We start from the raw sequence: 25,806 nt of genomic DNA on the forward strand, positions 1-25,806 counted from the left end.
AAAGAATAACGGACAGGCAGTCAGACAGATAGACAGACATATGCATTTACAGATGGTACATTTAATAAAAGGCGTTTACAAGATGTGTGTGTGTGTGTGTGTGTGTGTGTGTGTGTGTGTGTGTGTGTGTGTGTTAGGTAATGAGGCACCCTGATCACGTTTCCTCATCCGTCTATCTTTGGGCTCATCATGAGAAACTCGTTGTGGTTGACCAATCAGTGGCCTTCGTTGGAGGAATTGATTTAGCGTACGGTCGCTGGGACGACTGCAAACACCGACTCACTGACGTTGGGAGTGTGACTCGCTCCCCAGTACAGGATCAGGTCTCACACACACACACACACACACACACACACACACACACACACACACACAGAGTTGGCCTGAGCACTAAAATGCAGTGAAATTGCTAGTTGTTCATTACTAATGTGAATTAATTTATGCTAATTGCTAGTTAGGAAGTTAAGCCTTTACTGGTTGCTAAGTAATTTGTTGTAAATAAGGAATTAAAGCTAATCAGTATGGGTTTTTTTTTCTCTTAAAAACAAAACTAGTTACTAATTCAAAATAACACTCATGAATTTTCTCTTCTGTTATTAAAGCTAATATTACGTTAGCTCTCTGTAACATTAGTCCCTGTGGAGTGAATGTAAATGTAGAAATGCAGTGAGTGTAAATTGTTCCCGGCAGGTGGACGGTTTGGGGCTCTCAGTGTCTAAAGGACTTTCCTCCATCAACGGCTGCAGATCAGTCAATTTAGCTGAACTTCCCAAACTGAAGGGTGTCGGCCGAATGAGGAAATCTCGCTTCAGCCTGTACCGACACCTTCACAGACACGGGCTCACACACACCAACAGCGTCAGCAGCGTGGACAGTGAAGAGCGTGAGTGTGTGTGTGTAGCCGAGTTGCGCATCAAACCACTGGGGCAACTAATGATGCTAACGACTCTGTTATCTCGCTGGTCTCATTAATGACGTTGTTAAATAGCAGCGTCACACTTTTTACATGTAGTAATGTTTCTAGCTTGAAAGTAGCTTGTGTTGTGATGTTATTTAGTTTTAGCTAACTGCGTTTTGATGTACAGAGATGAAATTAGTTATTAGTAAGAATGTAAGTTTTCTCCTACATTCACGCTAGCAGATGACATATGAAACGACAACGGTTTGCTCAGTTGTATGCAAATTAGATTAAAAAAAGCAACGACTGTCTCAAATGAACGAATGATCCTACGGCACGTGTGGTCCGACACGTATTCAGTTCCCCGTTTACAGCTTTAGTTCCTACCTGTGATTAGTTCCTGTTCACTGTTTGTCCTGACATTTATGACCCTCATTAAATGTGTATAGAGGAAGAAAAATAAAGTTTAGGAGGAAGGAGCAGAGATGGTGGGTGTCTGTGGTTAGCGTACAGCGCTAATACAGTTAGTTCGCTTCGCTAATCAGATCTGAGAACAAAGCCGAGGACACGAAGCACACAAGTGACGCTCACACCGATTAGTGCTGTATTTAATCTGCATTAGCTTTAGAAAGATCAACATTTTTGTATAAAGGTAAACAAATATTTCTTGTCAGTTAAAAAAAACCCACATTGGACTGGCCACGCCCACAAGAGACAAACTACAAGCTGTTAGTGTGAATGTAGACTGAATGTTTTTCCTTTTTTATAGCATCAGCAATCTTTACACTTAGTTTTTTTTTTTAATTTTGTGTGTGTGTGTGTGTGTGTGTGTGTACAGGGGGCTCTGTGCGCAGCCTGCAGACGGGTGTAGGGGAGCTGATGGGAAACACTCGGTTCTGGCACGGGAAAGATTACTGCAACTTTGTGTATAAAGACTGGGTTCAGCTGGAGAAACCCTTCGATGGTGAGACGCTGCTGCAAATAAACCACTCCATCAGATCTGTCCAGTAACACTGAGCCCTGCCCGCACACACGCGCACGCACTGAGCCCCACCCACACACGCATGCACGCACTGAGCCCCACCCACACACGCACGCACGCACTGAGCCACACACACGCACTGAGCCACACACACGCACTGAGCCCCACCCACACACGCACGCACGCACTGAGCCACACACATGCACTGAGCCACACCCACACACGCACGCACGCACTGAGCCACACCCACACACGCATGCACGCACTGAGCCCCACCCACACACGCACGCTTGCACTGAACCTGTCTCATTTATTCTGAACACAATCTACAGCACCAGCAAGACTGTCAGTAAACGTGAAACAGTAGGAAGGAAGAAAGATGGAATTAAATAAATGAAGAAAAATGGAATAGAAGAAAGAAAGACATAAACAAAAAGTTAGACAGGAAAATATAAGGGAAAGGAAGAAGAAACAGAAAGAAAGAAACCAGAAGCAAGACCAAGTTTGTGACATCAGTCACTGTTGTGTTAATAATGTGTTGTTTATTCCGTTGCCATGGTTTCCATGTGTGTAGATTTCATTGACCGGTACACGACTCCCAGAATGCCCTGGCACGACATCGCCTCAGTGGTTCACGGGAAAGCAGCAAGAGACGTTGCACGCCATTTCATACAGCGCTGGAACTTCACCAAGGTCTCTCTCTCACACACACACACACACACACACACACACATATATATATATATATATATATATATATATATATATATATATATATATATATATATATATATACACTGAGTGCAGAATTATTAGGCAAGTGAGTATTTTGACCACAACATCCTTTTAATGCATGTTGTCCCACTCCAAGCTGTTTAGGCTTGAAAGCCTACTACCAATTAAGTATATCAGGTGCTGTGCATCTGTGTAATGAGAGGGGGTGTGGTCTAATGACATCAACACCCTATATCAGGTGTGCATAATTATTAGGCAACCTCTTTTCCTCTGGCAAAATGGGTCAGAAGAGAGATCTGATAGACTTTGAAAAGTATAAAATTGTGAGATGTCTTGCAGACGGATGCAGCACTCTTGAAATTGCGAAGATGTTGAAACGTGATCACCAAACAATCAAGCGTTTCATTGCAGATAGTCAACAGGGTCAAAAGAAGCGTGTGGGGAAAAAAAAGGCGCAAAATAACTGCACATGATCTGCGGAAAATCAAGCGTGAAGCTAACAAGCAGCCATTAGCATCCAGTTCTGCCATATTCCAGAGTTGCAACATTCCTGGAGTGTCAAAGAGTACAAGGTGTGCAATACTGAGGGACATGGCCAAGGTAAGGAAGGCTGAAAAACGACCACCACTGAGTAAGCACACAAGATAAAACGTCAAGACTGGGCCAAGAAATATCTTAAGACTGATTTTTCTAAGGTGCTGTGGTCTGATGAGATGAGAGTGACTCTTGATGGGCCAGATGGATGGGCCTGTGGCTGGATCAGTAATGGGCACAGAGCTCCACTCCGACTCAGACGCCAGCAAGGTGGAGGTGGAGTACTGCTATGGGCTGGTATCATCAAAGACGAGCTTGTTGGACCTTTTCGAGTTGAGGATGGACTCAAACTCAACTCCCAGACCTACTGCCAGTTCCTGGAAGAAACCTTCAAGCAGTGGTATAGGAAAAAGTCAGCATCTTTCAAGAAGAACATGATTTTCCTGCAGGATAATGCTCCATCTCATGCGTCCAAATACTCCACTGCGTGGCTAGCCAGTAAAGGTCTGAAAGGTGAAAAAATAATGACATGGCCCCCTTGTTCACCTGACCTAAACCCCATAGAGAACCTGTGGTCCATTATAAAACGTGAGGTCTACAAAGAGGGAAAACAGTACACCTCTCTGAACAGCGTCTGGGAGGCCGTGGTTGCTGCTGCACACAATGTTGGTCGTGAACAGATAAAGAAATGGACAGAATCTATGGATGGAAGGCTTTTGAGTGTCCTCATGAAGAAGGGTGGCTATATTGGTCACTGATTTTGTTTTTGTTTTGTGTTTGAATGTCAGATATGTTTATTTGCAAATCTGGAGTTGTCATATCAGTGTACCTGGTGAAAATAAATAAGTGAAATGGCTACACATTTGGTTTTTATTAAGTTGCCTAATAATTCTGCACAGTGAAAGTTACCTGAACACATACATATTCTCCTAAAATGGCCAAAACTAAAAACACCCCACTCTAACTTCCATACATATTCAGCTTTGATATTTATGAGTCTTTTTGTTTGATTGAGAACATAGTTGTTGTTCAATAATAAAACTAATCCTCAAAAATACAACTTGCCTAATAATTCTGCACTCCGTGTGTATATATATATATATATATATATATATATATATATATATATATACACACACGTATATATTTACGTTTTGGATTCTGAATAGAGATTCTTGTTTGTTTGTTTGTTTGTTTGTTTGATTTTCTGTCTCTCTGTGTCTCAGATAATGAAGCCGAAGTACCGCTCTCTCTTGTATCCCTTTTTATTGCCCAAATCTCACAGCACGGCCAGTGACCTGCTGTACCAAGTGCCCAACTGCGTCAACACCAAAGTTCAGGTTAGTCACTAAATTATCTTTTTTATTTATTTATATACTCATCTCATCTCATTATCTCTAGCCGCTTTATCCTGTTCTACAGGGTCGCAGGCAAGCTGGATCCTATCCCAGCTGACTACGGGTGAAAGGCGGGGTTCACCCTGGACAAGTCGCCAGGTCATCACAGGGCTGACACATAGACACAGACAACCATTCACACTCACATTCACACCTACGCTCAATTTAGAGTCACCAGTTAACCTAACCTGCATGTCTTTGGACTGTGGGGGAAACCGGAGCACCCGGAGGAAACCCACGCGGACACGGGGAGAACATGCAAACTCCGCACAGAGGGGCCCTCGCCGGCCCCGGGGCTCGAACCCAGGACCTTCTTGCTGTGAGGCGACAGCGCTAACCACTACACCACCGTGCCGCCCCTTATTTATATATATTTTTTGAATTAAATTTTTTTTCTGCTAATTTTTGCAGAGACAAGCTACAGATTTTTATTTAATATAACACATAAAAACGTAATAATTTTAAATCAGTAAAATCCAAAAAAAAAAATCAAAATATCTAAAGAAGATGTCTTCCTTAAAAATGCTAGGGTTTCTAAATATGTATGAATATGCTAATTTGGAAACACCCCTTTCCCTGAATAACTTAACATCACGAACATTAGCCGGTTTAGTAAACTACACCGTTTGAAGATGTGCTTAAATCCGACTAATTTTATTTCTTTTAATTTTGATTGAGTCAAGTGTTGTGATATCACTGTGATCTGGGGGCGGGGCTAATTTGAGTGACAAGCTATTCAGTTACATTATTGTGCTCAGCTATTTGACATACATTTGGGAATCATCTGAGCTAGCTCAGTAACAAAACACACACACACACACACACACACACACACACTTACACAAGTGTCTCCTTTATCTGGTGCAGGTGTTGAGGTCGGCAGCTGATTGGTCAGCAGGTATAAAATACCACGAGGAGTCGATACACAACGCCTACATCCAAGTCATTGCAAAGAGCAAACACTTCATCTATATTGAGGTAACGTGCGCGTGTGTGTGTTTTAATAGTTGTAATTTTGTTATAAATTCATAATTTTGTTGTATGTCTTTTCAGAATCAGTTCTTCATCAGCTGCGCCGATAACAAACAGGTTTACAACAAGATCGGAGACGCCATCATTGAAAGGATCATCAGAGCTCACAAGTACCAACACTCTCTCTCTCTCTCTCTCTCTCTCCTCTCTCTCTCTCTCTCTCTCTCTCTCTCTCTGCGCTCCTGTAGACTGGGTGGAATTTATATCACACTTGTAGGTGGAGCTTTACAATATGTCCACAATAAATCCTAAAAGGCTTGTACACTGATGCACTCATTTACATAAAGAAACGCCCATAAATCACCATATATGGTAAACAGCTTCTCTGGGGGATTTTTATGGGTCTGTATATGTGGTTAAATACACTTGAAAACATTTGTGATGGCATTAAAGTTCGTTGTTGTTGTCGTCGTCACCTTTACCTGCAGTTACAGCTTTCTACCACTAGGAGATAGTGAGGAGTAATGAGAAATCCACACTCAGCAATAAGTCCATAAATCACACACACAGAAATGTGTGTGTTGGTGATAAAGGCCCGGTCCCACTGCACTTACGGATGCAAAGAGGATGTAAAACGTAAAAAAATCTTTGCCATCCGTTGGAAAACGCTGTGCATCCGTTGTGTACTCATTGCATACGTGCTTCATACGCTCTATCCATCGAGCATCCGTCCACTGTGATTTCATCCGCGCAAAAAGTTTTGAGCTGCACAAAACTTTTAGAACGGATGAACTTTCCGCCGTGTACGATGTAAATCCGCGACATATACGAGCAACAAACGTTCTATGTCCATCATCATCCGTTAAATGTCTGCTGTATCCTCTCTGCATCCTCTGGGCATCCTCGCAACTCACATCCGCTGCAGCTGAAAACGGAAAGAGGGAGGAAAGATAAGGTACATGAAACGTCTATTCATCGTTAGTAGCACGGAAATAGAAAGGATGTAAGCGTATGTATCTCGTATATAAAGTATTCAAAATGGACAAAGCGTTTATATCTGGGATGTATCTCGTATATTTAGGATGTCTAGAGTATGTAGAAGGACACCTAGCGGACAATCGATATTTTGTATAAAAAGGGGGAGAAAATCATCTAGTAGTAGAGATGTATCGATGTAGCCGCCAGCACGTCTTTCCGCTTTATGCTGACGGCGTGCGTGCTGCATCCCTTTATATCCGCGGAGCAGACGCAATTCATACCCCCCGCATGCGCAGTGAACGGTCTGCATCCGATATACATCTGCGCAACATCCCCTTTGTTTCCGTTAGGCGTACGTGATGCATCCCCTTCATCCGCTATGCATCCGCTCTTTCTGCTATGCGTCCGCTTCTCAGTTATCACCGGTAACCCCTTCGGAGCTGTCATCCACTTCCATCCGCTTTCATCCGCTAGGCTTCCTATGAACATGCGTTTAACATCCCCGCTATATACTACCCACGTCCGTTCTTTTCCGTTCTGTTTTCGCAAATTTTCGCGAATTTTGTCCATTTCTGGAGCGGATGAAAACGGATAGAGCCACCCCCGAAATTTTGCTCATCCGCTGTGTCCTTTTTGCATACGTTTTGTGTCCATCGGCCAGTGGGACCGGGCCTTAAGAGAGTGTGTGTGTGTGTGTGTGTGTGTGTGTTGTAGAGAGAATAAGAAGTTCCGTGTGTATGTGATCACTCCTCTGCTGCCAGGGTTTGAGGGTGATATCTCCACTGGAGGGGGCAGTGCACTACAGGCTGTCATGCATTTTAACTACAGGTGTATACACACACACACACACACACACACACACACACACACACACACACACATATATATATATATATATTTCTCTTTTATTCATTGTGGGTGTGTGTGTGTGTGTCTGTCTCAGGACCATGAACAGAGGAGAATACTCCATTATTTCTCAGCTGAAGAAAGAGAGTAAGACTCTCATTTCATCCATCTCTCTGTCTCTCTCTCTCTCTCTCTCTCTCTCTCTCTCTCTCTCTCTCTGTCTGTTTCTCTGAGGAGTGTAACCTGTCTGTTGACTGTAGCCTGTCTGTCTCTCTGATGAGTGTAACCTGTCTGTGTGTCTGTGCAGTGAATGATCAGTGGATGAACTACATCTCGTTTGGGGGGTTGAGGACACACGCCGAGTTGGAGGGACGACTCGTCACTGAGCTCATTTATGTCCACAGCAAGATGCTGATTGTAGACGACACCACAGTCATCATCGGTGAGAAACGAATCGAAACGGTGACGGAGTTCAGTTATCATATTTTTTAAAATAAACTTTATAAACACACTGACGAAGAATTTAAATTCGCACACCAGCACGCACTCACAATCTCACGGCAACTCACGATAATCCCACACCAACACACACTCACAATAATCTCATGCCAATTCGCAATAATCCCATGCCAACATGCACTCGCAATAATCCCACGCCAACACGCGCTCGCAATAATCCCACGCCAACACGCGCTTGCAATAATCCCACGCCAACACGCGCTTGCAATAATCCCACGCCAACACGAGCTCGCAGTAATCCCACGCCAACACGCGCTCGCAGTAATCCCACGCCAACACGCGCTCGCAGTAATCCCACGCCAACACGCACTCGTAGTAATCCCACGCCAACACGAGCTCGCAGTAATCCCACGCCAACACGCGCTCGCAGTAATCCCACGCCAACACGCGCTCGCAGTAATCCCACGCCAACACGCGCTCGCAGTAATCCCACGCCAACACGAGCTCGCAGTAATCCCACGCCAACACGCGCTCGCAGTAATCCCACGCCAACACGCGCTCGCAGTAATCCCATGCCAACACGCGCTCGTAGTAATCCCACGCCAACACGAGCTCGCAGTAATCCCACGCCAACACGCGCTCGCAGTAATCCCACGCCAACACGCGCTCGCAGTAATCCCACGCCAACACGCGCTCGCAGTAATCCCACGCCAACACGCGCTCGCAGTAATCCCACGCCAACACGCGCTCGCAGTAATCCCACGCCAACACGCGCTCGCAGTAATCCCACGCCAACACGCGCTCGCAATAATCCCACGCCAACACGCGCTCGCAGTAATCCCACGCCAACACGGGCTCGCAGTAATCCCACGCCAAAACGGGCTTGCAGTAATCCCACGCCAACACACGCTCGCAGTAATCCCACGCCAACACACGCTCGCAATAATCCCACGCCAACACACGCTCGCAATAATCCCACGCCAACACACGCTCGCAATAATCCCACGCCAACACGCGCTCGCAATAATCCCACGCCAACACGCGCTCGCAATAATCCCACACCAACACGCGCTCGCAATAATCCCACGCCAACACGCGCTCGCAATAATCCCACGCCAACACGCGCTCGCAATAATCCCACGCCAACACGCACTCGCAATAATCCCACGCCAACACGTGCTCGCAATAATCCCACGCCAACACGCGCTCGCAATAATCTCACGCCAACACGCACTCGCAATAATCTCACACCAAATTGCAATAATCCCACGCCAACACGCTCTCGCAATAATCCCACGCCAACACGCGCTCGCAGTATTCCCACACCAACACATGCTCGCAATAATCCCACGCCAACATACGCTCGTAATAATCCTACGCCAACACACAATAATCTCACACCAAGTCACAATAATCCCACGCCAACATGCTTATTTTCAGTTGGATTGAAGAAAAGGGGGGCATTTACTTATGCCACCAGAGTCATTGGACAAAGGATTTAAGGTGGATCTCTGAGTTTACAGTTTGCTGTTTTTGCGGGTCGTCTGTGTTCTCAGGTTCGGCAAACATTAATGACCGAAGCATGTTGGGGAAAAGGGACAGTGAGGTGGCCGTGATCGTGGAGGACATTGAGAATGTGGCGTCGGTGATGGACGGACAGGAATACCAGGCAGGAAAATTTGCCCTGCAACTGCGGCTTGAGTGTTTCAAGTACAGTACACACACGCATACACACATTAATATTAAAACAAAAAAAACTAGGTTATAAAAATAAACAATTTTTCAAACCATTTTGAAAACCTGAGTTTTCTGAATTATAAAAAAAACCCATTCTCGATCAGTGGAAGATTAAAAGCTTTATTGCCTTATCACCTAACTCACCACATGGTGGTGCCAGAGGGTTGTAATAATTATCCCACAGTCCTGAATGTGTTTTCTATACCAGCAGCTCACAGGTTTATAGTAATGCCCTCATTTTATCGTTTCTATGGTAACAGCTGTGAACAGTCACGCGACATAAGATTAAAAACTGATGGAATTAAGTTTTCTGTGAGGAGACGTTTACTTATTGCTTTCAGTTTTATCATCATTATTATCTGGAAAGAAAGTATGATGTCTTTCTTTAAAAGTTCTGAGTGCAAAGTTGAATTCTGGGTGAAATGTTCTATTTCTGTTGCTGTTGGAATTTCGAGGACACCATGTGTCCTATGTGTCCCTGTTGCCGAGATAAAAAGCATCCCACATCTTACAATTCCGAAAATTGCTGAAGCAAGTGAGTAACAATATCATGTTACTACTGTGGGGCGGAAAAGAAAAGGAAAACAACTGAGTGCAACTGCAAGATAGAGCAAGGTTAGATGAAGTGTTATTTTTCTGGACAGATAACTAAATCAAGCCTTTTAGGATTAAACAGTATTGAGTATGGAGTTGTAGTAACCTTTCACATGATGTCATTGTAACTGCGGATTTGTTTATCCGGCCAAGCTTTGTGTTTAACAACGACCAGTAAAAGTGTATGTGAGGGATTGTAAGTCCAATTCAGTGAACATCTCCAGATAAACTTGTAGAATTTCCATCTAAAAGAACAATGTCTGAGACCTGTAGTGGTTTTGGATGGAATAACAGATGTGGAGATGAGCCTGGTTTAACATTTCACCGCTTCCCGGTGAACCCAGAAAGATGAGAAAAATGTTGAGCTGCAGTTAAGCAGGAAGACTGGATGATAAAAACATTCCTGTGTGTGTGTGTGAGAACATTTTATATCAGGTGAGTGTGAAAGCTCTGTGTGACGTTAAACTGTAGATCTGGATGTGGGCTTTGGACACAGTATATTTTATTAGACCTAATGCTTGGCTCAACTAGCAGCACGTTTGTTATGTGCTGATAATGTAGATTGGGCTATCCACCATAAAATATGTTAGCTCTCAGCCCTGGCTTGTTTATTATTGTCCTACAGTTGTGGTCAGAAGTTTACATGCACTCATCATGGACATGAATGTCATGGTAATTTTGGACTGTTAATGATTTCTTCGAACTGTTCTTTTTCCAGGGTGGAATGATTGTACAGCATACATCTTTAGTGACTTCAAAAAACAAGAATTGAGTGCACAAATTTGAATTTATTTTGGATTTTCTCTAATCCACACAGGGTCAAAATTATACATACAGGCTCAAATATATAGATACATTCACTTAAATCTGTTAATAAGTGCTGCTGAAGGTTCTACAATGTCTTTTAACTTGACAAGGCCAAGGCCTATTATCTTCTCATTAGTGATCATGATTGACTACAGCTAGTAGTTTTTCTTTGCCAGCATAAAAAGGATTTGTTTGACAGCACTCATTGGATTGACCAATACTGAGAACCATGGGAAAGTCCAAGGAACTCAGTGAAGATCTAAGAAGGAGAATTGTAGATTTACACAAGTTGGGAAGGTCTCTTGGAGCCATTTCTAAACATCTGCAGATTCCAAGATCATCAGTTCAAACAATTGTACATAAGTACAAGTTATTCGGATGTGTCACCACTTTGGCAAGGTCTGGGAGAAGACCCAAACTGTCACCCTCGGATGAGAGGAAATTGGTTAGGATGTTCAGGAACAACCCAGGAACCCCCAAGGTTCAAGCCTGCCATGAACTGGAAACTGCTGGAACACCAGCATCACTGTCCACAATGAAGTGAGTTTTACATTGCCATGGACTGAGAGGGTGCCGACCAAGAAAGAAGTCCCTGCTCCAAAATTGACACCTTCAAGCTCAACTGAAATTTGCAGCTGCCCACATGGACAGGCCAAATGGCTTCTGGAGAAAAGTTTTATGGTCAGACGAGACAAAGATTGAGCTATTTGGCCACAATGACAAGAGGTATGTTTGGAGGAGTAAAATTGAGGCTTTCAAACCAAAGAACACTGTACCAACTGTCACGCATGGTGGTGGTCGCATCATGCTCTAGGGCTGTTTTGCTGCCAGTGGTTCTGGTGCATTGCACAAAGTGGATGGAATAATGAAGAAGGAGGGCTACCTCCAAATTCTTCAACTTCACCTCAAATCAACAGCTAGACAGTTGAAACCTGGACACAGTTGGGTGTTCTAACAGGACAATGATCCCAAACACACATCAAAACTGGTTTTGGAATGGATAAAGCAGGCTAAAATTAAGCTTCTGGAATGGCATTCCCAAAGCCCCGACCTCAATCCTATTGAAAATTTGTGGACTACTCTTAAAAGCCGGGTCCGTGCCAGGAAACCAACCAATTTAAATTAACTGTACCAGTTCTGCCAAGAAGAGTGGTCAAATGTCCAGCCAGAATTGTGCCAGAAGCTTGTTGATGGCTACCAAAAGCATCTGGTTGAGGTGCCATTTGCTAAGGGACATTTAACCAAATGTTAGTGGGGGTGTATGTATATATTTGCGCCTGTATGTATAATTTTGACCCTGTGTTGATTAGAGAAAATCCAAAATAAATTCAAACTTGTGCACTCAATTCTTGGTTTTGAAGTCATTAAAGATGTATTCTGTATAATCATTCCACCCTGGAAAAAGAACAGTTCAAGGAAATTATTAACAGCCCAAAATTACCATGACATTCATGTCCATGATGAGTGTATGTAAACTTCTGACCACAACTGTAAGTCAACGTTTGAGCTTACCTTTGTGTTACGTCCTCCTACCACTAGGGGTCCCCAGTACATTTTTGTATGGTTGCTGCACCTAATTGTTTTACACGTGGCTGGGGTAGAGCCAATGATGTCTCCCCTATAAATACTAGGGTGGGAGCCTGAACATGCTCTCGCTCTCCTCGTCCAGCTCCAAGGTCATGAGAGCCGATGTTCCCTTCTCATTAACGGTGGCATTACGACCCTGCCAGAAGAAGTATGCACACTTCTCTTTACCGGGGCCAACAATCCGCTCAGAATTCAGCCTTTTTCCAACTGCTGCACTGACCATGTACTTCCATTTAACTACATACGTGTCTCCCTCATGGAAGTGCCCAATGCTTTGCTTCGGCAGCCGACTGTAGTCAAACTCCAGGATATGCCACACATCCACAGACAGAGTGCTAATCTCAAAGTTCCTCCTGTCATCTCCCTCCACCATCCCATAACCTCGCCCCACATCCATGCCGTCCAGAACAGTCCAAACAGGGGACTGGGACAACGACAACATCCGAGACACATCACATCACTGGAAATCACTACTCTGCACCTCCTTGTGTTCAATAGCTTGTACGTCATCCTTCTTCTTTGAAGCCTTGGAGTCACTCCAGTCTAGAAACTTTTCCTTAAACAGTGTAGTCTCATTGTGCTGGGTCACCCTGCCAAAGACAGCCCAGTCTGGCCGGCCTTGCCCTTTCCTGGGGATCAGTGAATTGCACGCTCCTGGATCTAATGGGTTGATGTTGCAGGTTGTGTAGTCAAATGTCCCATTCCAGAGGTGCTTTGCCAGCTGAAATGGCACTTTTCTTTATGCCAAGGTTACCTCTTTACCATGCCAAACGTACACTTCACTGCCGAAATCAAAGACCAGCACCTCTGTAGGGCTGAGCATGGAGCAGCATGGTACTCTGCCCCAGTAATCATCATCATCAGGCACCAGCTTGTCCTCATGCAGCCTGTAGACACAGTTTGTTTCCACTATGGCAGTCTCATAAAACTCATCCTCGTCTGGATCCCCTGCAGCTTGGTAGCTGGTCTGCCCACCCAGAATCTTCCAGAACTCCTTGGATGCGTGGCTGTGGGTATTGATACCCTCCTCTATGGTATGAACATAAGTGGCTCTGCATCCAAGGTCATGCTTGGTCTGGATGAACGTGGCCAGTTCTGCAGCTTTGGCTCTCTCAATGACGTTTGCAAACTGTCCCACCCACATAAAGCAGTACTGGAGTGTAATCAGGAGGAAACAATCACCACTGTTCAGAGAGGAAGCTCTTGGCTCAACTAGCCTAGTCTGGACATGCCGTCGGCCTTTGACCTGCAGGAGCATGATTGCCTTGTAAGGCACGGCACTGTTGTGCGAGCTCTGCTCCGCCACCTTCACACTCCGCAGATTAACACTGCTGAAGTTCTCCTTACTTGCCAAGCCTGCCAGAGCCACAGCAGAGAACCCACTGTTCTTACACATCTCCTGAGTGAGCCTCTTGCTCTCAAGTACACCGATGTTAAGTCTCTGCTCTGTGTACTCGTCTTCCTCTTCTCTCTTTCCTGCATGAATCATCATGCCTCCATTAAAACACTGTAGGAAACAGGGGGGCTCCTTCCCCTGCTGCACCTGGATCTGTGCTCCTCTCTCTGATCCTCCCCCTGTATTCTGAGACAGCCTCTCTGCCAGCTTCCAGTAACTGCTGAGTGTGTGTGCTCTGCAGGAGAGAAGTGCTCCTGTTCAAGGGTTGAGATGCAGTCGGCGCTGCTGCAGCTCTCACTGAAACAGCTTGATCAGGAAGACCTGGCACTGCTGATCCCGATCTCTGATGTCCGTCTGTTTCCTGGAGGTCACAGGTCACTGCCTCTGTTTGGCTGCCTCACTCTCTCCAGAGAGGGCAGTTTCCTCACCCCCAGACCCATGCTGGACTCCTCCCTCTCAGGCAGCTCAGAGGGACCCTTGCGGTTCTGGAGTGCTGAAAGAGGTTGTGGTTGGTGCCAAGGTGGCACATCTCGTTCATTATAGCTACTGGACACAGTGGGTTGGGCCAGATGGATATCACCTGCATGGACTGTAGAAACCGTGGTAGAATTCACAGCAGAGGTAACACTTTGTCATAATAAAGTATTTTTCTTTATCGAATTTCCCAATAACATTCCAGCACGAAACCTGCCTCGGAATATCAGTAGGCATCTGTACATTTGTCTGCCTTTAGCATCTCTGGTGTATTTAGAAGTCCATTCATCTATCCCATCCATCCATTATCTGTAGCCACTTTATCCTGTTCTACAGGGTCACAGGCAAGCTGGAGCCTATCCCAGCTGACTACGGGCGAAAGGCGGGGTACACCCTGGACAAGTCGCCAGGTCATCACAGGGCTGACACATAGACACAGACAACCATTCACACTCACATTCACACCTACGCTCAATTTAGAGTCACCAGTTAACCTAACCTGCATGTCTTTGGACTGTGGGGGAAACCGGAGCACCCGGAGGAAACCCACGCGGACACGGGGAGAACATGCAAACTCCACACAGAAAGGCCCTCACCGGCCACGGGGCTCGAACCCGGAACCTTCTTGCTGTGAGGCGACAGCGCTAACCACTACACCACCGTGCCACCCCAAGCAATCGTATTTTATCATCAGAGATCTATTGGAGTCTGAACAAAATATAGGTTTACTAGATTATTTATAGTTAAAAGCAAGCATCCTCAGTGTGCGATTACAGACTGGATCTGGTCCACCAGAAACCAAAATCAAGTTTACTGCCAAGTACATTCTCACATACAAGGAATTTTGTTTGGTGCATGACAATTAAGATTAAAAAAAAAAAAAGTAAAGGGACAAAAGTAGAAATGTAAATAGAATTTAAAAACTAGATAGAGACGGTGACTAAATTCACAGTGATTTGCACTAGCTCTTACAAACCAGGACGTCTGGTCACTGTACCCTGTAGATCCGGAACAATAAGCGAGAGAGGGAATGACGCTTTGTGAGAGGTTTTTATGGATCATTTTGGTTCAGTGATCCGGATCAGCACCAAAAGTCACAGCAACGTATTCAGCCCAGAGGTATTCTTCATGTGAAATTTGGTGATTGGTTGAAAACTGAGGGAGAAATAGTGTCCTAAAAACACTGGGAGAATAAAATAATAATAATAAAGTAGAAAGATCCTGATTGAGAGTAACATTTTGTACCAGTGCTGCTAGTGCAAATTAATGAAGAAATCTAAAATATACAGTTAGAGAAGAAATAAACATATTTATAGCATCTGGGTGTAAACAGCAGTCCAAAGGGGAAGTACATTAATGTGCTGCAGGTCTCTGACCTTATTGATGAGACAGCTGCAGTGGGGAAAAAGCTGACCTCGTGGCATGAGATTTTGGTTCTAATGGACCGCAACCTCCTACCAGAGGAAAGGGTCTCAAAAAGTTTGTGTCTGGGGTGAGAGGGGTCGGCCACAATCCTTTCTGCTCTCCTCAGGGTCCTGGACATGTAAAGGTCCTGAAGAGACAGAAGGCCACAGTTGATCATCCTCTCAGCAGAGTGAATGATGTGCTGCAGTCTGCTCTCGTCCCTGGCAGTGGCAGCAGCGTACCAGATGGTGATGGAGGAGGTGAGGATTGACTCGATGATGGTAAAAGTGCACCATCATTATCTTTGGCAGATCAAATTTCTTCAACTGCAGCAGGAAGTACATCCTCTGCTGTGCTTTCTTGGTGAGAGAGCAGGCATTCGTCTCCCACTTAAGGTCCTGGGTGATTAGAGTGCCCAGGAAGTGGAAAAACTCCACAGAGGTTACTGGGGAGTCAAACAGGGTGATGGGGGAAGGAGAGTGTGGCAGAGCTCCTCCTGAAGTCTACAATCATCTCCGCTGTCTTTAGAGCATTGAGCTCAAAGTTGTTCTGCCTGCACCAGGACACCAGATGGTCAATCTCCCACCTGTAGGCAGACTCCTCCTCATCAGAAATGAGTCCAATGAGGGTGGTGTCATCTGGGAACTTTAGGAGCTTGACAGACTGATGACTGGAGGTGCAGCTTTTGATGTACAGGGAGAAGAGTAGAGGAAAAAGGATGCAGCCTTGGGGGGGGGGGGGGGGGGGGGGGGGATCCGGTGCTGATGGTTCAGGAGTCAGAGATGTGTTTCCCCAGCTTCACGTGCTGCTTCCTGTCAGTCAGGAAGTCAGTGATCCACCTTCAGGTGGAGTTAAGCACACTCAGCTTGGAGAGCTTGTCCTGCAGAAGAGCCAGGATAATCGTGTTGAAGCCGAAACTGAAATTCACAAATAGGATCCTAGCATAGGTTCCTGGGGAGTCCAGGTGCTGGAGGATGAAGTGAAGAGCTGTGTTGACAGCATCATTGGCAGACCTGTTGGGTCTGTAGGCGAACTGCATGGGGTTCAGGAGCGGGTCAGTGATTGCTTTAAGATGAGAAAGCACAAGACACTCAAATGATTTCATAACCACAGAAGTCAGGGTGATGGGTCTGTAGTTGTTCAGTCCTGTGATCCTTGGGTTTTTGGGGATGGTGGAGGCCTTGAAGCAGGCTGGCACATGGCATGTCTCCAGTGAGGTGTTGAAGATGTCTGTGAACACCAGAGAAAGCTGATCACCACAGTGCTTCAGGGTGGATGGCGAGACAGAGTTTGGACCTGCTACATTGTAGGGTTCTGCTTCTTGAAGAGCCTGTTCAAGCCAATCAAACCCAAAAATTAAACTCCATTTGCCTATCATGGCAAGCGTCCTGATGTGTGTAAACCACCCCCCCCCCCCCCCCCCCCCCCCCGTGTTAAAGGCAGATTGATCATAAGTGTGTGTGTGTGAGAGAGAGAGAAAGAGAGAGAGAATAATCATTGTGTCATGTTTCCAGGATGATTCTTGGTGCCTTCACTGATCCCTCCATCGATGTGAGTGATCCAATCAGCGATCGCTTCTATAAAGAGGTCTGGATGACGACAGCAGGCCGAAATGCCACAATCTACGAGAAGGTGTGTGGTATTTCTCACTTTAATGTTTCTCTGTTTCTCTCTCTCTCTCTCTCTCTCTCTCTCTCTCAAAATGGCCGAACCCATAGAGTTTTGGTTAGCAGTTGTCTGCTAAGTGTAATCACAGTGTAATTTTAGTCATTTAGAGTCTTTTGTTAATAATTTTTCCAGCACACCTGAGGGAAATGTTCATGTTCCAGATGCTTCTGTTTCATTTACACTTGTACGGTGTCTTTGCCCTGTCTGTATAACAGTCACATGCTAACTTCCTAAAATTTCTTAACTAGTCCATGTTTTGTAGTTGTCATCATTAAGTAGAGAAGAGAATGTGTGAATGAAGAGAAATCTCAAGGATTTAACTCATCAAAACAAGTAGCAATCAGATCAGCATGTTCCAGTTTCAAGAACAAGTAGCCAACATACACTCACCGGCCACTTTGTTAGACTGTTTTCTGCAGTTCTGTAATCAGCCGATCCCTCGACAGCAGCACGATGCATCAAATCCCACAGATACAAATCAAGAGCTTCAGTTAATGTTCACAATGTTCAAACATCAGAACGGGAAACATTGTGATCTCAAAGTGTGACTTTCTTTCACTGTGGTCTGGGTGTTGGTTTGAGCCAGATGAGTGTGAGGTTTGAGTATTTCAGAAGCTGCTGATCTCCTGGGGTTTTCACACACAACAGTCTCTAGAGTTTACACAGAATGGTGCAGAAAACAAAAAACACTGAGTGAGTGAGCGACAGTTCTGTGGGTGGAAACAAACGCCTTGTTGATAAGAGAGGGTCAGAGGGAAATGGACAGATTGGGCCGAGCTTTTTTGCCAGGAAGGATACAGTAACTCATATAATCACTCTTTACAACCGTGGTGAGCAGAAAAGCATCTCAGCATGCAACAGCAGAAGAACACGTTGGGTTCCACTCCTGCAGCCAAGAACAGGGATCACAGAGCCAATAAGTTCCTATTAAAGTGGCCAGGGAGTGTATAGAGTGCATTTCTGTGTATAGTAAACACAATGGCTGCATCCGAATGCTCATACTTGTACTAAAAAGCAGTATGTAGGGTGTCGGAATTCTCAGTAATAGTACTTAGAATAGTATTAGTACAACCCCGATTCCAAAAAAGTTGGGACAAAGTACAAATTGTAAATAAAAACGGAATGTAATAATTTACAAATCTCAAAAACTGATTTTGTATTCACAATAGAACATAGACAACATATCAAATGTTGAAAGTGAGACATTTTGAAATTTCATGCCAAATATTGGCTCATTTGAAATTTCATGACAGCAACACATCTCAAAAAAGTTGGGACAGGGGCAATAAGAGGCTGGAAAAGTTAAAGGTACAAAAAAGGAACAGCTGGAGGACCAAATTGCAACTCATCTCATCTCATTATCTCTAGCTGCTTTATCCTTCTACAGGGTCGCAGGCAAGCTGGAGCCTATCCCAGCTGACTACGGGCGAAAGGCGGGGTACACCCTGGACAAGTCGCCAGGTCATCACAGGGCTGACACATAGACACAGACAACCATTCACACTCACATTCACACCTACGCTCAATTTAGAGTCACCAGTTAACCTAACCTGCATGTCTTTGGACTGTGGGGGAAACCGGAGCACCCGGAGGAAACCCACGTGGACACGGGGAGAACATGCAAACTCCACACAGAGAGGCCCTCGCCGGCCCCGGGGCTCGAACCCAGGACCTTCTTGCTGTGAGGCGACAGCGCTAACCACTACACCACTGTGCCGCCCCAAATTGCAACTCATTAGGTCAATTGGCAATAGGTCATTAACATGACTGGGTATAAAAAGAGCATCTTGGAGTGGCAGCTGCTCTCAGAAGTAAAGATGGGAAGAGGATCACCAATCCCCCTAATTCTGCGCCGACAAATAGTGGAGCAATATCAGAAAGGAGTTCGACAGTGTAAAATTGCAAAGAGTTTGAACATATCATCATCTACAGTGCATAATATCATCAAAAGATTCAGAGAATCTGGAAGAATCTCTGTGCGTAAGGGTCAAGGCTGGAAAACCATACTGGGTGCCCGTGATCTTCGGGCCCTTAGACGGCACTGCATCACATACAGGCATGCTTCTGTATTGGAAATCACAAAATGGGCTCAGGAATATTTCCAGAGAACATTATCTGTGAACACAATTCACTGTGCCATCTGCCGTTGCCAGCTAAAACTCTATAGTTTAACGAAGAAGCTGTATCTAAACATGATCCAGAAGCGCAGACGTCTTCTCTGGGCCAAGGCTCATTTAAAATGGACTGTGGCAAAGTGGAAAACTGTTCTGTGGTCAGACGAATCAAAATTTGAAGTTCTTTATGGAAATCAGGGACGCCGTGTCATTCGGACTAAAGAGGAGAAGGACGACCCAAGTTGTCATTAGCGCTCAGTTCAGAAGCCTGCATCTCTGATGGTATGGGGTTGCATTAGTGTGTGTGGCATGGGCAGCTTATACATCTGGAAAGACACCATCAATGCTGAAAGGTATATCCAGGTTCTAGAGCAACATATGCTCCCATCCAGACGACATCTCTTTCAGGGAAGATCTTGCATTTTCCAACATGACAATGCCAAACCACATACTGCATCAATTACAGCATCATGGCTGCGTAGAAGAAGGGTCCGGGTACTGAACTGGCCAGCCTGCAGTCCAGATCTTTCACCAATAGAAAACATTTGGCGCGTCATAAAACGGAAGATACGACAAAAAAGACCTAAGACAGTTGAGCAACTAGAATCCTACATTAGACAAGAATGGGTTAACATTCCTATCCCTAAACTTGAGCAACTTGTCTCCTCAGTCCCCAGATGTTTACAGACTGTTGTAAAGAGAAAAGGGGATGTCTTACAGTGGGAAACATGGCCTTGTCCCAACTTTTTTGAGATGTGTTGTTGTCATGAAATGTAAAATCACCTAATTTTTCTCTTTAAATGATACATTTTCTCAGTTTAAACATTTGATATGTCATCTATGTTCTATTCTGAATAAAATATGGAATTTTGAAACTTCCACATCATTGCATTCCGTTTTTATTTACAGTTTTTGTACTTTGTCCCAACTTTTTTGGAATCGGGGTTGTAGTTGTCAAATGGTACCCAGATGATCTACTTCTTCTGTAGTATTCAAACGTACCACATGACACTATCCCATAATTCAGCTGGAGCCTCCAGATAACCGAAGATGAAGAATTCCCCTGGAGGAAATGGAAAGAAAATGGCGGACCAATGTGAAGCTGGTTGTTGCAGCAGTGTACAAATATATCAGGAAATTATTTTAAATTTTTTTTTAAAACGTAACAGTTATGTGTCTTTTATTAATTTTTGTGCTGCTGCTGATGTCCAGAAAAAAAAACTGGAATGAAATGTAAAGACCATCACTATTTTTAATATTTATTTATTTATTTTTTTTGTTTGTTTTACATGGTAAATTTGGTTATTAGCAACTACCATACGTTAACTAGTGTCATTAGTTTGTGGCATTCACTAAATATCAGCTTAAAAATTATCTATTATTCTTTGCAAATGTATCTCCTTACTGCTCATAATCAGCCTTTCATTTTATTTATTTATTTTTTTGTGTGTGTGTTTGTTTTGCAGGTGTTCCGTTGTCTTCCCTCCAGTTTGGTGAGGAATCTCCAGGAGCTTTTGAGCTTCCAAACCAAGCCTGGTTTGGATAAAGAAGACCCCGATAAAGCTCAGGAGATGCTGAAGAAGATCCGAGGCTTCCTTGTCCAGTTTCCTCTCGACTTCCTGAGTGAGCAAAACCTCATGCCTTCTGTTGGCACCAAAGGTACAACACCCTGCGAATATGCGAATGCTAATATTAAATTAAGCAATTACGCACCTGTAGTGTACCCTGGTAGTCACGGTGTATGATCAGATGTTTAAGTCACAGCTGACTTTTTCAGAATACAGATTTTTTTCCACATAATCATCTAATTTTTCCCTCAAAATCACCCTCTTTCAGCTTATAATGCCAACAAGAGCTTTCTCAGAAATATTAGTTCTCCACGTGGAGGTGTGTAGTGCAGTGTCGTTGGTGTATTAGTGTAATTAACGTCTCTTTTCTGTCACTTTTAGGGGGTTTAGACACAGTAGTCATTGAGTGAAAATATCAGTATACATTAGAAACTGCTAATTAAAAATATTTTTAATATCATTTATATTTAGAAGCCATGGTACCGACTGAAATCTGGACCTGACGGTGCCGACACACAGGAAGACAACTCAAGATGAAGAGACTCGTGAAGACAGATTTCAAACAGTTCCTCAAAAGTGCCTTGATCAGTCGCAATCTGTTTATCTCAAACACGCATTAACATGATTTCTGTGTTTACAGGAAGGACTGAAAGTCTGAGTGTCCAACAGAAAACTAGTTTTATTATCTTATAGGAGCAGGTCACCTGGGTACACAACTGCATTTTAACCAAAAATGAATTTAAGCTGCATCATGTTTGGGTTCTTCAGTGTCTGTTTGTTATACATTAGCACGTTTAGCCATCGTGCTAGTTTATTGCCTTATCTGTGGATCCGGAACTAGCGGAAACTATACTAATGTTCACCTGTTCAACTAATAACATTGCTAGTGAGATAGCTAACTGAGGCTAACTAGCAAATTAGTCATGTAAGAGCTGATATTATGTTAACGTTAATTTTACATCACAGAATGACTAGCGCAAGTTAGCTACATTTCTAAATGACTCCTTGATCAAAGCAGCAGGTTATTTTTTATTTTTTTTTTCACTCATGTTTGTCAGAACTTTCATGAAGTTTTGTTCAGGGAAACAAAGCCATGACTGAAGGACATGTCTGAATTACAGTTTAATATCTGTTTATAATAAGTCAAGTGCATTCACATTTTATACCTGACTATTATTGGGGAGGAAAAAATGCAAAATGGTGAATGTTAATTTTTTTATTTATTTATTTCTTCTGTAAACCCTGTTGTTGTTGTTAATTATTCCCTGTAGTTCACTATTTGGTGCATCTGTTGCACACTTTTATTTCATTTATTTATTTTGTTTTTGTTTCAGTCTGTATAGACTGACAGATCAATTAAACATTTATTATTATTATTATTATTATTATTATTCGCTGTTATAATTGATGATCTCTGAAGGAGAAATCTGAGTCTCTTTCATCAGCCGTGTGTGCACATAGTTTTCTGTATAAACTGTAAATTCTTTCAAATTGCAGAACAGAGCAGTGACACACTGACTTCAGTAATCATTAAACCAAATGTACACTGTGTGCTGAGTGAAAGGGGAACTCCAGTGACGAACTCTGTCAGCATAACTAAAAGGGGAGAGCCAGAGGGTAACACAGGCATGAGGGAGCCCCGGGACATAAAGCAGCAGCCACTACACCGTCAACAAACTCGAGTGAGCAAGCAAGTGGGGACTGACAGCATCCATACATCCCAGTTTACCAAAACACTCTGTCTGAGGACCCTCCAGATCTACTCCTTTACCTCATAAACACCATTAACACAAGGCTTGACTAAACAGATATGTTTTCAGCCGAGACTTAAACGCTGAGACTGTGTCTGATTCCCGAACACTACTTGGAAGGCTGTTCCATAACTGTGGGGCTTTGTAAGAAAAGGCTCCGCCCCCTGATGTAGCCTTCACTATTTTATTTCGTAGCCTGCACCTTTTGATCTAAGTAGGCGTGGCGGGTCATAAAGGACCAGAAGTTCACTCAGGTACTGTGGCGCGAGACCATTCAGTGCTTTAAAAGTCCAAAAAACACTGAAAGCAACTTCGTTCCTGGCAAGCACCGGTTACACTGCACAGTGATGTCACAATCTTATTTTCCTTCAGAAACACATCTCTGTCCTGGCTGTGTGCCCGCTCCATGAGCTCATTTCGTCTTGTGTGGGTGGGTGTAATATGAAGACATCTTGTCATTTTTTTCAGTCAAGGGCTTTTCTGGGAAATGCACTGAATTTCTGTCATTTGCGACTGAATATGTGAATTAAGAAATCAGGTCTTTCACATAATTCATTAATGTCAAGAATGTAAGTGTATTCTGACTCCCGTTGATTTATTTATTAAAATTGTATCTGAATCCAGTTTCTCATATTTTTTATTCGAAATGCGTAACGCTGTTCCCTGTACTCCATTACTCCACAACACTGACTATTATATACTATAATACTAAATAATTTAGTCTCATCTCATCTTCATCCGCTTATCCGGGGCCGGGTCATGGAGGCAGCAGTCTGAGCATGGAAGCCTAAACTTCCCTTTCCCCAGACACCTCGGCCAGCTCCTCGGGAAGAACACCGAGGCGTTCCCAGGCCAGCCGAGAGACATAGTCCCTCCAGCGTTTCCTGGGTCTTCCCCGGGGCCTCCTCCCGGGGGGACATGCCTGGAACACCTCCCCAGGGAGGTGTCCAGGACGCATCCAAAAGAGATGCCCGAGCCACCTCAGCTAATTCCTCTTGATGTGGAGGAGCAGCAGCTCTACTCTGAGCTCCTGCCGAGTGACTGTGCTTCTCACCCAATCTCTAAGGGAGCGCCCAGCCACCCTGCGAAGGAAACTCATTTCGGCCGCTTGTATCTGCGATCTTGTTCTTTCGATCATTACCCAAAGCTCATGACCATAGGTGAGAGTCAGAACGTAGATCAACTGGCAAATTGAGAGCTTCGCCTTTTGGCTCAGCTCCTTCTTCACCACGACAGACCGATAAAGCGACCGCATCACTGCGGAGGCTCCACCGATCCGCCTGTCGATCTCACGCTCTATCCTTCCCTCACTCGTGAACAAGATCCCGAGATACTTAAACTCCTCCACTTGAGGCAGGACTTCTCCACCAACTTGGAGAGGGCAAGCCACCCTTTTCCAGTCGAGAACCATGGCCTCGGACTTGGAGGTGCTGATTCTTTTCCCAGCCGCTTCACACTCGACTGCAAACCACCCCAGTGCATGCTGAAGGTCCTGGTTTGAAGAAGCCAACAGGACAACATCATCTGCAAAAAGCAGAGATGAAATCCTGTGGTTCCCAAACAGACAAAGGTGACAAAGGGCAGCCCTGCCAGAGTCCAACATGCACTGGGAACAGGTCTGACTTACTGCTGGCGATGTGAACCAGACTCCTGCTCCGTTTGTACAGGGACCGGACAGCCCTTAACAAAGAGCCCCAAACCCCATACTCCCGAAGCACCCCCCACAGGATACCACGAGGAACACAGTTGAATGCCTTCTCCAGATCCACAAAGCACATGTGGACTGGTTGGGCAAACTCCCATGAACCCTCGAGCACCCTATGAAGGGTATAGAGCTGGTCCAGTGTTCCGCGACCAGGACGAAAACCGCATTGTTCCTCCTGGATCCGAGGTTCAACTATTGGCCGAATTCTCCTCTCCGGTACCCTGGAGTAAACCTTCCCGGGGAGGCTGAGAAGTGTGATTCCCCTATAATTGGAGCACACTCTCTCGTCCCCTTTCTTAAAAAGAGGGACCACCACCCCAGTCTGCCACTCCAGAGGCACTGTCCCCAACCGCCACATGATGTTGCAGAGGCATGTCAGCCAAGACAGCCCCACAACATCCAGAGACTTGAGATACTCAGGGCGGATCTCATCCACCCCCGGTACCTTGCCACCGAGGAGCTTGCAAACCACCTTAGTGACTTCGGCTTGGGTAATGGACGAGTCCATCTCTGAGTTCTCAGCCTCCACCTCCTCAATGGAAGACATGATGGTGGGATTGAGGAGATCCTCAAAGTATTCCTTCCTTGCCAGACAATGTCCCCAGTCAAGGTCAACAGCTCCCCACCCGCACTGTAAACAGTGTTGGCAGAGTACTGCTTCCCCCTCCTGAGGCGCCGGACAGTTTGCCAGAATTTCTTCGAGGCCGACCGATAGTCCTCCTCCATGGCCTCACCGAACTCCTCCCAGTTCCGAGTTTTTGCCTCCGCAACTGCCCAAGCTGTGGCACGCCTGGCCTGCCGATACCCATCAGCTGCCTCAGGAGTCCCGGAGGCCAACATGGCCTGATAGGACTCATTTTTCAGCTTGATGGCATCCCTTACTTCCAGTGTCCACCACCAGGTTCGGGGATTGCCGCCACGACAGGCACTGGAGACCTTGAGGCCACAGCTCCGAACAGCCGTGTCTACAATGGAGGTAGATAACATGGTCCACTCAGACTCAATGTCCCCCGCCTCCCTCAGAAGCTGGGAGAAGCTCTCCCAGACGTGGGAGTTAAAGACCTCCCCAACAGAGTGCTCGGCCAGACGTTCCCAGCAGACCCTCACCATACGTTTGGGCCTGCCAGGTCTGTCTGGCTTCCTCCTCTGCCAGCTGATCCAACTCGCCACCAGGTGATGATCAGCTGACAGCTCAGCCCC

The 25,806-nt window shown here is 45.0% G+C and overlaps 1 protein-coding gene across 5 annotated transcripts in view; it reads left to right on the forward strand.

The window, feature by feature from the left end:
• pld1a (phospholipase D1a) overlaps positions 1–23,520 on the forward strand; it is a 60,494-nt gene extending 36,974 nt beyond the window's left edge. For 4 of the 5 annotated variants that reach the window (XM_060897941.1, XM_060897940.1, XM_060897942.1 and 1 more), the window contains 14 exons: positions 138–323; positions 691–883; positions 1,737–1,862; positions 2,455–2,573; positions 4,376–4,489; positions 5,414–5,524; positions 5,600–5,688; positions 7,211–7,324; positions 7,440–7,489; positions 7,650–7,784; positions 9,358–9,511; positions 17,315–17,432; positions 21,049–21,241; positions 21,622–23,520. In XM_060897941.1, the coding sequence (XP_060753924.1) occupies positions 138–323; positions 691–883; positions 1,737–1,862; positions 2,455–2,573; positions 4,376–4,489; positions 5,414–5,524; positions 5,600–5,688; positions 7,211–7,324; positions 7,440–7,489; positions 7,650–7,784; positions 9,358–9,511; positions 17,315–17,432; positions 21,049–21,241; positions 21,622–21,653 (1,734 nt within the window). In that variant the 3' untranslated portion in view covers positions 21,654–23,520. Of the gene's footprint in view, positions 1–137; positions 324–690; positions 884–1,736; positions 1,863–2,454; positions 2,574–4,375; positions 4,490–5,413; positions 5,525–5,599; positions 5,689–7,210; positions 7,325–7,439; positions 7,490–7,649; positions 7,785–9,357; positions 9,512–17,314; positions 17,433–21,048; positions 21,242–21,621 lie in introns of those variants that run through there. The other variant, XM_060897944.1, reaches the window with a different exon arrangement.
• Positions 23,521–25,806: the final 2,286 nt, after the last annotated feature.

This window comes from Neoarius graeffei, chromosome 17 (genome assembly GCF_027579695.1).
Source record: "Neoarius graeffei isolate fNeoGra1 chromosome 17, fNeoGra1.pri, whole genome shotgun sequence".
Lineage (NCBI taxonomy): Eukaryota > Metazoa > Chordata > Actinopteri > Siluriformes > Ariidae > Neoarius > Neoarius graeffei.